This window comes from Portunus trituberculatus, chromosome 46 (genome assembly GCF_017591435.1).
Source record: "Portunus trituberculatus isolate SZX2019 chromosome 46, ASM1759143v1, whole genome shotgun sequence".
In the NCBI taxonomy this organism is placed as follows: domain Eukaryota; kingdom Metazoa; phylum Arthropoda; class Malacostraca; order Decapoda; family Portunidae; genus Portunus; species Portunus trituberculatus.
The window spans coordinates 3,116,134-3,132,955 of NC_059300.1; the positions used below are offsets into that span (position 1 = coordinate 3,116,134).

General features: G+C 38.2%; 1 protein-coding gene across 15 annotated transcripts in view; it reads right to left on the reverse strand.

Annotated features, from left to right (window-relative positions):
- The window catches only part of LOC123519901 (F-BAR domain only protein 2-like), a 104,068-nt gene that overhangs the window by 58,332 nt on the left and 28,914 nt on the right, over window positions 1-16,822 (reverse strand). For 7 of the 15 annotated variants that reach the window (XM_045281560.1, XM_045281554.1, XM_045281558.1 and 4 more), the window contains one exon: window positions 7,713-7,748. The exons of the other annotated variants lie outside the window; for them this stretch is intronic. In XM_045281560.1, coding sequence (XP_045137495.1) covers window positions 7,713-7,748 — 36 coding nt within the window. The remainder of the gene's footprint in view (window positions 1-7,712; window positions 7,749-16,822) is intronic. 15 annotated transcript variants of the gene reach the window in all.

Consider the following 16,822-nt stretch of genomic DNA (forward strand, 5'->3'; position numbering starts at 1 on the left):
ACAAAAACAAACAAATGTATAAAAATAATAATAATAATAATAATAATATGTAAATACGCATAAGTTGAATTTCAAAATCTACAATCAGGCGTGCTAGGTTATAAGAGACCAGATCTGTAGATAACTTTTGTACTTTGAATGTTGAACATTTTTTTAAGTGATTAAAAAATGCAACTGTGACAACTGTGGATTTCCTTAATGATAATTTGCTTTTAATCCACTCACCAAATTTCAAAGTAATTTCTAAATTTGACTCTTAACTCTTATTATAGTCTAGATGTAGTCTTCCTCTCATCCTCACAAACTGAACTATCAAACTAACTCCTTACATGAGATAATTTTTTGTCTGTTAGCATTCATCTTTTTTAAAGCTCGATAAGAAGAATGACTGACTTAATCTTTTAAACTGTACCATCTTTAGCTTGCACATCCAACTGTGAAAAGTTTTTGCAACTTATCTGAACACAGAAATCCTCAATACACAACCCTGCTTTTGATTATTAGAGCAAAATGTATTAAATTTGTTCTGATCACTTTATTTACCAAATCTTAGTTGTAATTTTTTTTTTCCCTTTTTTCACACCATTCACATTGTTGTACTGTTTATTGTAGACTATCTTCAGCATAGAATTTTCTAATACTACTCTATGATACATGAACAAAATTCTTCTAAACATGGACATTGATATTCTATAGAATTCTTATATGAGGTCCTATGCTCCTGTTACACAGCTATTATCTAACACTAACATTATCAAAGCCTTTTCCACTCAGGATAATGTTTGTACTGAGGGACTCAGCATTATATAACAGATAATCTTCGCAATATTAATTATTTGTCTCTCCTAAAGCTTATGCAGAAAAGTAATTGTTAAACTTATTAGTTCCTTAGAATCAACTAAAATTCTATTTCAATAGCTCAATATCAGAATCCATTAAATTAAATTTGACATATTCCTTAAACCTATTCCCACACCTTTATTACATCTAACTAATTTCTCTACAGTGAGCATCCATCAGCCATTCTTCAGAAAGTCTCAAGTTGATACATATCTTGCCTTTGTAAAATTATCTTCAATTTAAGTAAGGAATTTATGTAACATACATACAGGGAGGACCTGTTACAAGAGCATTTGCTATACGTAGTACAAGAAACTGATGATAAAAGATATGTAAATTAGGGACTATTATCTTTATACAAGTACAAAAATAAAATAATATGAATTGATTTGAATTAGTAAAATTATAAGCACCAGACAGCTGTGATGCTATGAATCAAGGAAATTAGTATCTGTTAGATTGATGGTGTGTAGACACCATCGGTTTAATATCATCTAGGGTGGTGGTATAGTAAAGTCACTAGAGTAGGTGTTCATAGTGAGTGGATGAAATTAGTTTGCTTTAAGAAAGTGATAATGTTTAGGATATTTTTGAGATTAGGGGTATGAGAAAGGGAGGTTAAATGTGAAAAAGCTGTAGTATGTGCTGTGATGTACTTTGGGCAAACGAGGAGGATGTGTGAACTGAGAGGAGACTATGACAGGTTGAGTATAAAGTTCTTGGAGATCTTGTCATAAGATATGAATGTGAGAGTTGTGTGTTACCTATATGTAATTAACATAAGCTTTATCCCAAGGGAAACAAAATTACAGTTTAAAATTAATGACTTCCTGCACCCATCAGCAAACACATCTGGGCTGTATGTTGATATATGATGATTCAGATGCACAGAGACAAGTTTGTTAACATTGGAAAAGAACTGCACACCTTCCCTTGTTCCCCCATACCTATCCATTTCTCTGCAGTTTCCCTACAATGAACTCAGGCTGTCTTACATTTCAACTCTTACTGCCTTATTGCTCATTATTATACTCATACTCTACCATTTTGTTTGTACACATATTTACAATGCAGTACAAGTATAGTGTACAGTGCTTATGTGACTAATCAATATGCTTGGATGCATTTCAGCAGTGGTTTTCAAACTGTGCATCATGAGATAAATATCAATGGGCTGCAGACTAAAAAAAAGTATTATGCTTTCAATGTGTAATGTTACAATTATAATTTGAAACAAGAAGGCTACCATTTCTCTCCCATCTCCCTAATCTGAGTAGAGGTCACTAGGGAAATACTATCAACTATATTTAATTTTATATTTACTTCTTTCCTAAGTTGAATTTCCCCTACCCCATTTTTATAATTGTTATTATTTACAACACCATTTTCTATAGTACATAGAAAATAACATAACAAAATTAACTCCTTCCCATTCCCTCCCCTCCTTTCCATATGCTCAAACATTTCACTATCCCTTTCACAAACACAAGTACATCCTTCCCTCATACCACTGTGCGTCTTTTTCTCTTAACTATAGGTAGTGAAGAATTGAAATGTTCCAAACATGGTCGTTCACAAAAAAGTTTGAGAACCGCTGTGTTAGTGTTACTGTTACTCTCATTCAAAGTCTTTGGTTGCATGTGTGACTGACCACATTGTGTGTAAATTGTCCCTTTTTTTGCTGCTCAATAGCTAATTATTCCAAGTAAGAAAGTAATATTAACCGAGACGTGTACTAGACATCAGTGATTATACAGTGGTACCTTGAGATATGAGCTGTCTGAGCTACGAGTTTTTTGAGATACGAGTTATGATTTGGTAATTTTCTTATTTTGAAATACGAGCAAAATTTTGAGATACGAGTCACAGTTGGGGATGTTGCCACTGTAGTCGGCGGCTCAGCGCATCGATCCAGCCTCAGCTAAGCTAGTATCTACGTGTTTCCCAAGGATCTCATGCATTGTCATTGTTCTTTCATCATTTTCACACTACTTATTGACCCTTTTCTTTTTTTTTTTGTCTAAAGTTGTTTTAATTTAAGTTTAATATTTATGTGTGAATGGTGCATGCATCCTTTCCTCCCTCCCTCCTCCTCCTCCACCATTTACCATCATTAGCCGAAAACATGTGTCTCCAAGGTAAGAACACTAAATAAAATTTGCTGTTATTTTATATATTTTCATGCATTGATAAAGTATGCATGTGTACTTAACTGAATTGGCAAAACATGTTTCTCCTATCTCCCCCTACCTCCTTCACTGACACTTGATTATGGAGGGGGAGAAAAATGTAAACAAACTTCTATGCTGGCTATGGCGATGCCTCTCTCTCTCTCTCTCTCTCTCTCTCTCTCTCTCTCTCTCTCTCTCTCTCTCTCTCCTACCTAAAACTTCATTTATTCAATGAATAATGTTCACAAGATTGTCAATGAGCTCTTCTGTGATTATTAGAGCAGCCAGCCTTCTGTGGGTGGCTATATTTGTACACTCCAGCTGATTGACAGTTCCAAGTGAAGGTTGGGAATGCAGTAATGTCCTGTGGAATGCATTTTCCAAGGTAAATATACTTTATAAGAGCAATTTATCTATTTACATTGTCCTTTGTTAAGTTTTATTTTGTTTCTGCACAATAATTATTATTTATAAATACCTTTTCTTACCTGAAAAAATGTGAAAAAAAAAAAAAAAAAATAAGGGTGCTCTTTTTGGGGAGGCTGGAATGGATTAATGGCATTTCAATGGAAAAAATTGTTTTGAGATACGAGTTTTTTGAGATACAAGCTACATCACGGAACGAATTAAACTCTTATCTCAAGGTTCCACTGTATAACATTATTGTAAACTTAGTTGATCAGGAGTTATAGAGAAAGAGCTTGCGTGTTACGAGAGGGGAGAAAACTGGTATATTGAAAGGATATGAAAGTATTAAAGTAAAATGAGTGTGATTTTGATAGAATGCCTGAGTGGGTCTCAGGAAAGGATAAACAGCTGGGTGAGTGCTGTTGTATGGTAGGGGCATGACAGTAGGTAGTATGATATTAGGATATGATGTACAGAGATGCAAACATTACAGATTGAACAGAAAGGTGATGGAGAATGCGACATTAGGGGGAATGTGTGAGGTGTGTGTGTCCATTATAGATAGGCAAGTGGAGTTTCCCAGCATCTATTCTGATGAAATAGGTTTAGCTAAGGAGAGATAAAGGGTTTGACATTTTAGAGTTTACTGGTTTCTGTCAGTTGTGATCAGAATTGACAGATTATAGAGAAACTGTTTGGATAGTGGGTAGAAGTTAGTGACTGGGATTTTCATGGCATGAAGATATGATCCTGAGAATGTAACCACAGAACATGCAAGGATATCTGTGTTCATTACCAGTAATACCTAAGTGAATAAGTATCAAACAGAAAGTAACTGTCTTATGGCAAATAGACAGACAGAGGAACTAGTTTTATATTTCCTCGACAAATAGATGTGGTAAAAGGCAAACTAAAGGAGTGAAACAAAGTTGTAATGGTGAAGGAAAAGTAATATAAAGCAAAGAGGATGGTGTATATAGAGTTCAGCTATTGAGGACACTTGCTTCAGGCAGTAATTGCACTTAGAAAGTGCATGAGGAAAAAAAGGGAAGCAAAATCAGTGATGGAAGAAGTTTTGACTAAAGATGTACTGATGTATCTGTAACAGTATTGGCAGTATCAGCCCATTTAAGGAGTATCAGCATCGGTATCAACTTATTTTCTGCCAATACTACCAATACTTAAGAAGAATTTATTATTTCGTGTGTCTCATTCTGCAAGTTGTTTTGTTAAGCAGAATTTGGATTGATGATAATACCAAATTATTTAGTATAATATAGCCTAATGAGTCCATAGTAATAAATATATTTTTTGCTAATGAGTCATCACTGTGTATTAGACAGGTCAGTAGTGGACTTGCAGCCCTGCTACATCCTTCACCTCAGCTGAGAGAGAGAGAGAGAGAGAGAGAGAGAGAGAGAGAGAGAGAGAGAGAGAGAGAGAGAGAGAGAGAGAGAGAGAGAGAGAGAGAGAGAGAGAGAGAGAGAGAGAGAGAGAGAGAGAGAGAGAGAGAGAGAGAGAGAGATGACCACCCACATCTTGCTCACTCGCATACTAAAGACTTGTGCATTTATCTGTGCTTATGTGTTGTTTTATTTTCTTTGTGTGTGTGTGTGTGTGTGTGTGTGTGTGTGTGTGTGTGTGTGTGTGTGTGTGTGTGTGTGTGTGTGTGTGTTTATCTAGTTTACCTAGTTGTATCATACAGGGTTTGAGCAGGCTCATAGTGTCCTGTCTCCATATCTCCATTTATCTAATTTTTCCTTAAAGTTATGCATATTATATGCTGTAACAACTTCATTATCCAATGCATTGCATTTTTTCACCATTCTGTGTGGAAAACTGTGTTTTCCAATATCCTTCACACCCTGCCTCATCCTGATCTCCCTGGGTATCATGGTGACATGTAGGTAACTTTAAACCACTCTCGACAAATGGCAAAGTGTTTAAGGCTGTACGTGGTGGGATTCAAACCTACGCGTGGACGTCTACCCAATCCCACGCTCACCACCTTATCCACTATGCAACGCACTGCTTTCAGTATCAATAGTACTCGTATCAGTATCGGTATCGGTAGTAGTATCACTATCGGCCAAATTTTGTGGTATCGATATCAGTATCGGTCAAAATTCTGGTATTGGTACATCTCTAGTTTTGACACATTAATGTAGCATAGGTAAAAAATGTTCCTGAGAGAGGGTCCTTAAAATTAAGAGTGGGATAACATCTTTGAGAAGGATAATGACCTTAGACAAACAGATGTGATGGAAGGGGATGACCAATGGAGGGGGAAGGAAAGGAAAGAGAAAGGAAAGTAGGCTGAGTATATGGAAGGAAAGGTGTGAGAGTAGACTTTGCATTCATACAGAAAAGGTGGAGATGAGCTGGATGAAGGGAAGGGAATTATAATCTAACTCTAACTGCCCATATCATCAGGACCTCCATGTAGTCACTGAATTTTTCTATCCCTTCTGAAGACTGCTTTTATATAAAAATCTCACCAAGCACTGCATGTGTGGGCCAGTTCATCAAATGTCCTACATAGGATGATATCAGGATCCATAAGTAGTTTTTCTTGATATCCTTTAGCTGTTTTCAGATATTCTTTTCAACTTGTAAAGTCCATACATTCTTATCAGCCATTCAAATTAATGTGAATGTGAAAAAAAATAACAAAAATTATAGTAAAATGAGATCACAAAGACAGGTAGTTCAACCCAGCCACATGAATGAAGCCAATCTGAGAGACATGCCAGAGGATTACATCACCAGCTGAGCATTGAGAAAGATAAAAGAAATTAAGGGAACAGGCAAGTCAACCCAGCCATAAAAAAGCCACCCATAGGGCAACAAGCCCAAGGATTCCATCACCTGTTCAGTACTTAAAAAAAAAAAATAATAATAATAATAAAATAAATAAATAAATAAAACTTGGAAATATTGTTTAACCTACAAAGTATTTATAAAATATCTTACATATTACATACAGTAACCAATGATAGGCAAATAGAAAAATACTGCCCATCTTTCATATAAACAAGTAAGTAAATGGAGAGATAAATATAAATTAGCATAAAATGATGAATAAACAAATATGAAAAAAGTATATCCACAGAACATTAAATACATAATTCATTAACTTCATACTGACCAATATAATTTTCATTTGTATGAAAAAATTGTTCAGAATATGAAATATAATAATGAATAAATGACAGGTCATCAAACATTATTCTTAACATTATTATATACTAAATAATCTCAAGAACTGAGATCTTAATTCCCTAAATCTCTGGAAAGGAAGTGTTGCTGGTGACTAAAATCAATTTCAAATTTTCAAGAACCTATTGGCAATTCAATTCATCAGCAGACATTAATGATATAATGTAAGCCTGAAAGGAAAAGCCGTAATTCCACATGTTAGTTATTTTGAGCACTACACTTGCATAAAAAAAGGTAACTAATGAATTTGAGTTAGCAATGTCTAACAACTATAAAATATATCAGCACAGTACAATGGAATATCATTCTGCAATACAATGTCACAGAGAAAGTGGTATACTATATGGGTGTTCTAAATACATACAGTTTCTGATATTGTTGCAAGATTAAACTCATTCTGAAATATCCATTTCAGATGTTAAGCAGAAGATAACATTAAAATCTGCAAATATATACACAGAAGTGAAATATTACAGAAGGTGGTCATATGACTACTACACCTGCTATAGACTAAATTTTCATTATACATTATATTCAGACCCTTACCATTGCCAATGAACCTTACATGATGTTCATAACATGGATGAAAAGTAATTGTATCCTCAAGTACATATCTACCACAAAGAAAAATGTGTCAACTGGAATGCTTGGTCCAAAAGACTGACCTTGTGTCTGAGTAAGCTCTGTGGCAATCACGAGCAGCAACATAAAGTATAGGCATGATGTGTGTAACAAGTCAGTTAATGGAAATCAAGAAAGCACCAGACAAGATGTATGATAAGCACTGTCCCGTAGAAGACACGTGTGTGCCCTTTGCACTACAAAGGATGCCACATCTACAAGCTTTTACTGGCAAGATTGGCAATTCTAATATCAAGAAAATAAAATGGCAAGAAATGCTGAAGAGAACAGGCCATCACTCTAAATGATTTACTCTAAAAAATCAATATACAATTACTGTATGGCATTCTGATTACTGGTACACCGTGTGACCTTGTGTTGTCTTCTACAATTATTGCCATGTATCACATACAAATGAGCCTGGAAATTTTGGATAGCACGGGTTGTACCCACCAAAAGATAATACTGGTGTTCCTCCTGGTAACGACACTGAAAGAAAAGATTGTGCTCAAGGTTACTGCCATAGATGTATGGCTTTTGACACATAGCTCAGCCTCTTTCTAGAATCAAAATACAATTAAATTTTAAACAATATCTATCAAGGTCATATAATTATCATACTAAATGTAAAAAACCCTTCACAATTAGTATTTCTGGTTACATGAACATGATCTGTCAAGTATCTCATTCTATCACTGGTTTGACAAGGAATCCTGAAAAATTCCAAAGAAAATCTACAATTTGATATTAAAATATATACTATACTACAAATATACATGATGTGAAATGTTTGGTAAAAGCTTAGCTATGCTGAGGTGAAAAAAAAAAAAAAAAAAAAAAAAAAAAAAAAAAGATCAATTCACTAAAATTCTAATACTCAAAAAGACAGCAATAAGTATGCAAATAGATTTTAGGGACACTGCTTCCACATAAAACAAAATAATGTCAATGTCAATTATATCTACTATTTATTGTATAATTTGTACCAAGACTGCTATTTCTAACATTTACCTAATCTATCTTGATTCATAGCTTACAACTACTTTGAAAGATGATGAAAATTTTCTACCATTTAACTACTTTCCAGAGAAAAACTATAAATATATATCTGTGCTTTAAAGATAATTTCCTTCACATGTAAAATATTCACTGCTCTCAACTAACTGGAACATTAATATTCTATTCAAATTGTAATAGGATGACCTTGATATACAATATTACCTGATACTTTTTACATTACTTTTTAGAATAACAAACATTTCAAAACTTTAAAATTGTTTTGTTGAGTTATGAGCTATGTGTTGTAATATGAAGTAAGGAATGGCAGACCAAATGCCCAGTTCCAAAATCAATCCACATAAAAAACTGTTCCAGTAGTTAGAAGTGCTGATAATAATAACTGAAATTATAAAGTGCTGGCACTAGACATCAGTATAAATAAATAACAAAAATAAATAAGTAAATAAATACATAAGATGCATTAGAAAAAAAAAAAATGAAGCCAAGGTGCAAAGAAGCTTTTGGTAATACCATCATCACAAAAAGTTTAGGGGAACTGACCAAAATGAACTGACAAATTTTTACGTTTTGTTTTCCATTGCACGATTGGACATGTGTCTGGTGACCTTTGCCATAAAATGAGCCCCAACTGGTTTGTTACCATGACCTGCTACTCTGCCCTCACCTGCTCTCTCCCTCTAAAGATACAAGGGGAAGAGTAGTGAGAGGGGGAAGGAAAGGAGGGGGGAAATCAGGTAGTAGGGATTAGCACCTCCCTCACTCACTCACTCTCTCTCTCTCTCTCTCTCTCTCTCCCTCTGTGTGTGTGTGTGTGTGTGTGTGTGTGTGTGTGTGTGTGTGTGTGTGTGTGTGTGTGTGTGTGTGTGTGTGTGTGTGTGTGTATTTATTTACCTAGTTGTATTTACCTATAGTTGTGGTTTATGGGAGGGTACTCGAGTAAACTCATGGTGTCCTGTCTCTATATCTTTTATCAAATTTCTCCTTAAAAGTATGCACAGTTCCAGCCATTACAACCTCCTCATCAAGTTCATGCCAATTGCTCACAATTCTATGAGGGAAACTATACTTCTTGACATCTCTTCTACAAAAAAACTTTTCAACTTTAAACCATGTCCTTTTGTACTGCATGTGTCCAATAGTAAAAAGTCTTCTTTATTCACATCCTCCATGTATCAAATCTCCTCTATTACTTCTCTCTTACAATGTAGTAATGTCCAATTTCCTCAATTTTTCTCCATAGGTTAAAGCACTTAAATTTGGAACCATCTTTGTAATTGCTATCTGCACTCTTTCCAACTTCATGATATTTTTCTTTTTGTGAGGAGACCACACGACCGCTGCATATTCCAATTTCAGTCATATCACAGAAATCAATATTATCTTAATCATTCTTTCATCGATATGAAAAGGCCACTTTCACCCTCTTTAATAAATACATCATACCATTAACAATTCTATTTATATGTTTGTCTGGAGTCAAGTCATCTGTAACAGTCACTCCCAAATCCATTTCCTCTTTCGATATCTCCAATTTCACACCATTCATATTGTAGTCATATCGTATTCTCTTTTCACTTTTAAGGCCCGGTCCCACAGGCCTTGCAGGTGAATTGCAACTGAATTAAGCACAAAATTGGTAGGCATTCGCCAAACATACTCAGTATTCGTGATTCATACTGAAATCAATTGCCCAACCTCCGCACATGTTCCCAATGCATCCGCACTAGGTGTTTCTTCCACTCCCAGATTTTTAAACTTCACAAAATTTTGGCTGCGGATGGGATTCGTAATACATTCGCAATACTATGCAATACATCCACTGTTATTTGCTGTGTTCAGCCTTTATCCGCAACTCATGGGTAACTGCATGTTGGTAGCTGAATGGGAGCATATGTATCATGTATGTATACCGAATGTATAGCGTACCTAGCACATCTATACTACGATTTATAAGAATGCATTCCAAATACATAGCGTATAATTTGCGAACCAACAGCGATTGAATGATGGTAACCCAAGATTGTATATAAAGTGAGCCAGAACTGGACTCACGTCAATTGTCATCTGGTTCTTGAGGAGTATACACCTATATACCATAGACTCTCAAAGATGCCATCTGATTGTTGCTTTCACCCAACAACATAACAGTCAAGTTGCACAACTCTTGCAAGTGCTCCAGGAAAGAAGATGACGAAAAAGACAGTCAAGATCAGTCTGGGTCAGACCCTGGATTGGTAGAAGACCGGAGCTGGGGATATATGATAAGTTGATGGTGGAGCTGCAAAATGAGGATCCAAGTTTCTTCCAGAACTTCATGAGGATGTCCCCAGCCATGTTTGATGAATTACTAAACAGGCCAACTCCAAGATTCACCAGGCCAAGCACCAACTACAGAGCAAACTTGGAGCCTGGACTCAAGTTGACAGTTACCTTGCAGTACTTGGTCTCTGGAACCAAATACAGGGACATGGCATATGGCTGGAGGTTTCCACACAACACCATCAACAAAGTTGTGAGAGAAGTCTGTCAGGTTATATTGAAGGAGTACCTGGATGAGCAGTTCACATGCCCTAGCACTGAAGAAGGATGGCGCCAACTCTCCAATGAATGGATGCAGAGATGGAACTTCCCCCACACCATTCGGGCCATCAATGGCAAGCATGTCACATGCAAAGCTCCTCCCAAGACAGGCTCTGAATACTACAACTATAAGGGCTTCTTCAGCATCATACTGTTGGGCATGGTCAGTTCAGACTATAAGTTCCTGTGGGCAAACATGCGCAGTGCATCCGCCATCTCTGAGATACATCCGCTCTACATCATCCATGCTTCCACAACGCGTTCACTATTCTTTCGCTTTGTTTGCAATGTGTCCGCTCTGCTTTCACAATACATACACTTAAAATACACTATTTTTCTACATTGCATCCGTTTTATACACGCAATACTCGCAATACATCCGGCCTGACATAACGGTATTTTTCACCCCCTGATGGCTTCCGCAATGCTTTCCGCTTTTGTTCGTAATATATCAGCGACACATTCTCAATACATGTGTAATTCATATGGTTCATATCAGCACAGTATTGTGGAAAAAACTGCATTTTTGCTGCAGTTGCTTGTGGACGGCTGGAACCCAGCAAAATTGGCATCCTCAGTTCATTCGTATTTCATCCATAGTTCTCTGGGACCAGGCTATTACCAAACTCCACTACCTTACACTTATTCAAGTTAAATTCCATTTGCCATGTTCTACTCCAATTACTAATCTTATCTAAATCACTTTGCAGCACTAAACATTCATTCACATTTTCGACCTTCCTCATCAGTTTTGCATCATCAGCAAACAAGTTTATATAACTTTCAATTTATTCACTCAAGTCATTAACGTAGATAACAAACATTAGTGGTCCCAACACAGATCTCTGTGGGACATCAATAGTTACCTTAAGACATGATGAACATTGGTCACGTATTACTGTTCTCATTTCGCTGTCATTAAGATAATTCTTCATCCACTCAAGTAATCTTCCATCAATGCCTCCATACTCCTTTATCTTCCATAACAATCTTTGATGTGGTATCTTATCAAATGCTTTTTTCAAGTCAAGATATACTGTATCAACCCATCCATCTCTTTCTTGAATGACATGAATTACTCTTGAGTAAAATTATAGCAAAATTGTGGAGCATGACCTACCTTTTCTAAAACCAAACTGAGTTTGTTATCATATTTTGTCTCTCCAAGTGCTCCATCCATCACTCTTTAACCACTCTCTCACAACTTCCCCACCAAACTGGTCAATGACACTGGTCTATAGTTTAAAGGATTTTCTTTACCATCTCCTTTAAATATCAGTGTAATAACTGCTCTTTTCCAGTTAGTTGTTCTCTACATTCCTTCAAAATCCAGCTTGATACTCCATCCAGTCCCATTGATTTATTTACATCAAGCTCCTTTAACATTTTAAAAATTTCATCATATGTCATGGAGATAGTGTTTAATGAGTTATATCTAATAATTTCACCATCAGGGTTGAACTCTCTTTCCTCAATGAAGACAAAACTAAAACATTCATTTATCACTTCTGCCATATCTAGTGCTTACTCATAAACAGTGTGTTCAACTTTAAGCCTAGTTATTCCTTCTCTCTGTTTCATCTTACTATTTATGTGTCTAAAAACAACTTGGGTTCATCTATGCGCTCTCATATTTCTTTCTCTCCAGCCTTATCGTCTTGACATATTCATTTCTAACTTTAATATATTCATCCCATCTGTTTTAAGTTTTATGTTTCCTCCATCTATTCCCTGCATTAACCTTGTCATTTTTGGCTTTTACGCATTAAGTATTAAACCACACTTTCCCTTTTTTGGCTCCAGGTCCTCTTCTTGGTACAAAACTCCAAACCGCAACATATTAAATTTTCAAAAATTCATTCCATTTATCTTGGACATCCTCAGCCTTCTCAAAATCACTCCAATACACCTCAGCAAAGAATTTTCTCAATTTCTTGAAATCAGCTCTAGCATAGTCTTTTTACAGTCTCATCATTTAATTCATCAAATGCCATTAACACATGGTCACTTTTACCCAAGGGACTTTCACATTGCAAATTTATAATACAGTGGTACCTCGATATACGAATTTAATTCATTCCGTGACAATCGTTGTATATAAAAAAAATCATATGTCAAATAAATTTTTCCCATAGAAATTAATGGAAATGAAATTAATTCATTCTTGTGATACGAATTTACCCCCCCCAAAAAAAATTAACATGCTTTAAATACCAACCAAATATAGATTTAATATAAGATAAATACAGGAATATTCCACTTATGAAACAGGATAGGGGATGTCAAAACTGTTCGTAGAGCGGAAATTCATTAATCGGATGTAATTTTCCCAAAGGAAATAATGGAAATAGGGGGAATGCATTCTGGGCTGATCCCCAACATAACACATGGGTAAAAAAATTTTTTTTTTTCTATTAGCTTTTTATAAACCTTGCCCCCAAGAAAGGATTGTTTTGTAATGCATAAAGTGAAATCTTACATGGAATACCAAAAAATAAAGCAGAGATGAGATCGGCCACAGACGAAGCGGAGACTCACGGCGACTCGGCCGCTTCTTCTTGTGACCCTTTTAGCCTGCGTGTTGTCTTTCACCACGATATTGAATTTATGTTTCCACTCTTCTATTGCCTGCTATAATGGATATCATATCTTGGTATTCATATATGCTCATGCCATGAGGATAACCTCGATTCCGTGGCACTGAGTGATAGTGAATTACTAATGAAATACCACGGTATTTCATTAGTAATTCACTATCACTCAGTGCCACGGAGTCCAGGTTATCCTCATGGCATGAGCGTATATGAATACTATGATATGATATTCATTATAACAGGCAATAGAGGAGTGGAAACAAATTTAATATCACGGTGAAAGACAACACTCAGGCTAAAAGGATCACAAGAAGAGGAAGCGGCCGAGTCGCCGTGAGTCTCCGCTTCGTCTGTGGCCGATCTCATCTCTGCTTTATTTTTTGGTATTCCATGTAAGATTTCAATTTATGCATTACAAATAATCCTTTATTGGGGGCAAGGTTTGTAAAAAGCTAATAGAAATGTTGTTTTGTGAACATAAATGCATATGTAAGACAGTAACACCACCTCCAGACGTGGTGTTCCCAGCAATCTCAGAGCAACCTGATAGCAACCTTGTCACTGTCCCTCCAAGCGTTCTTGGAAGCCATTACGCGGCAAGAGGTTGCTCTGACGTTAAAGAATCTTGGATCCAGCTCCAGGAAAACTAGAGAGAGGCAGGGAGCCAGCCAATCACAGCGAAGCTGCAGCATTAGGTCCCTCACCTGGCAGATTCAAACCCAGAAAATTCGCTAAAACGGATGTGATTGTACGTTATGCAGACTTTTTGGTCTAACTTTATACACTCAACCCTCGATTTGCCGGACTAAAAGGGGGGAAGGCTTGTCCGGGAATGGCAAATGTCCGGCAATGGAAAATGTCCGGGGGTCTACCCCTTTGCCGGACTTTACCCTATACAGGTTGAACCCCGCTTTAACGGCACGCGATTTACCGGAATCCCGTGTTTAACGGCAAAAATTTCCGGTGGGAACATAGTGTTGTCTTTAACGGCATTTCGGCACCTGCACCAGCTGTACCAGGAAGTTGGAAAATAAATCAGACGTTTTTTGTTCAGAAAAACAAAACTGAGGGAGAAGAAAGAGACTTTGCACCAGATGTGGAAGACAAGAGAAAGAAAAATAAAAGAAAGGCAGGATCAGGAAGAATAGAAGTAACAGGAGGTGCCGAGGCAAAGGCAAAACCTCCGACGACCATCATAATCATCATCATCATCATCTCACCACGTGGGGCCGTAACACATGCCAATGCCGCCGACACACGTGTGACGCGGCAGACTTGTTTACAATCCAGTACTAGACGTGTATGTCCGTCCGCGCTGCCATCTATAGTGCCCGATTTGCGAACTTTGTCTGGCGCGGTAGTTTGAAATCGACTTGTCCCGGACTTTTTTTTTTTTTTTTTTATTTATTTATTTTTTTTTTTTTTTTTCCCCACAGACTTTTGTCCGGCAAATCCGAAATCCGGCAAATGGAGGTCCGGCAAATCGAGGGTTGAGTGTATAGTATGTTTAACCGGAAATTCGTTAGATGAACGTTCGTTAAGCAGAGTATTACCGTACAATGTTTATTGTATGCATGATATAAATGTACTATATTGCCCAAAGTAACAACTTAACCCGCAAAACTCAGGACACGTCGATAGACGTTCATCATGCAAGACTCGGGCTATGTCGATAGACGTTAAGGCTTTTCACAGCTATATTTTGACTATTTTCTTCTCGTTTTCTTTGCTTGTGAGCTAGCAACACTCATCAAGAGTAAACATATGCTGTACGTCACTGTGTCACCAACTCCCATGATGGATAGTGGGAGCGACAGTGATTTCACGGTGTCTGATTCCACCACCTCTCCCGCACGCCTTCCTTCTACACCTTGGGTCTCTCGCCATGTTGCGGGGAGACAACTTTCGAGAGAGAGAGAGAGAGAGAGAGAGAGAGAGAGAGAGAAAGAGAGAGAGAGAGAGGGAGAGAGAGAGAGAGAGAGAGAGAGAGAGAGAGAGAGAGAGAGAGAGAGAGAGAGAGAGAGAGAGAGAGAGAGAGAGAGAGAGAGAGAGAGAGAGAGAGAGAGAGAGAGAGAGAGAGAGAGAGAGAGAGAGAGAGAGAGAGAGAGAGAGAGAGAGAGAGAGAGAGAGAGAGAGAGAGAGAGAGAGAGAGAGAGAGAGAGAGAGAGAGAGAGAGAGAGAGAGAGAGAGAGAGAGAGAGAGAGAGAGAGAGAGAGAGAGAGAGAGAGAGAGAGAGAGAGAGAGAGAGAGAGAGAGAGAGAGAGAGAGAGAGAGAGAGAGAGAGAGAGAGAGAGAGAGTGGGAGGAAAGCCGCGCCGGAAACTGTGTGGCACTGGCGTAGGAAACAAAACTTGGTGGTCCCTTGTTAAGGACAAACAGGAACTGGCCACCAAGAATCCATCCCTCCCTCAGCAAGCAGGACGGTACTGTCGCCACCAGCAGTAAGGAGAGGGCACAGTTGCTGGCTTCCTTGTTTGCTGGAAAAATGAAGGTGGGGAATCCACAGCAGCCACCGCCTCAGCTGGTCCAGCAATGTGAGAAGACTGTCACCATGGTGGAGGTGACGCATCAGCAGGTGAAGCGATTATTGCGGGGCTGGACACACAGAAAGCCACCGGCCCTGATGACATCAGCCCGCACCTGCTGAAGCGATGCTCCCAGGAACTGGCTGCCCCTCTCACCCAAGTCTTCACAACTTGTGTACGGGAAAACGTCTGGCCTTCAGTGTGGAAGGAGGCTCGAGTAGTTCCGTACACAAAAAAGCTCCAGGACGGACCCAAAAAACTACAGACCCATATCCCTGTTGTCAGTGGTGGGTAAAGTGTTTGAGAGGGTCGTGGCAGAGGTGGTGTGTAGCCATCTCAAGGACAATGCCCTCCTCTCAGACCAACAGTTTGGGTTCAGACCTGGAAGGTCAACCTCCGACCTAATGATGCTTCTCACCAGGCAGTGGCAGGACGCCCTCGACGACGGCAAGGACACTATAGTGGTTGCTTTGGACATAGCTGGAGCTTTTGATAAAGTATGGCACAACGGATTACTGGAAAAGCTTCGTGCTAAAGGCATCCAGGGTGGCTTGCTACGACTCCTGGGAAATTACCTGCAGGACAGAAGCCTCAAGGTGGTTGTCAACGGGCAAACATCTGAGTCCCTGCCTGTGGAGGCATCAGTGCCACAGGGTTCAATTCTTGGCCCACTCCTGTGGAATATCTACGTGGATGATCTTCTCCAGCTACTGCCAGGAGTCAAGGCCTATGCTGATGACTGCACCCTCTCCTATACCTATCCACGCCAGGACAGTGGGCGGGCTGCTGAGGCCATCAATCAGCAGCTACGAGTGATAGAGGAGTGGGGTGCTCGCTGGCAAGTG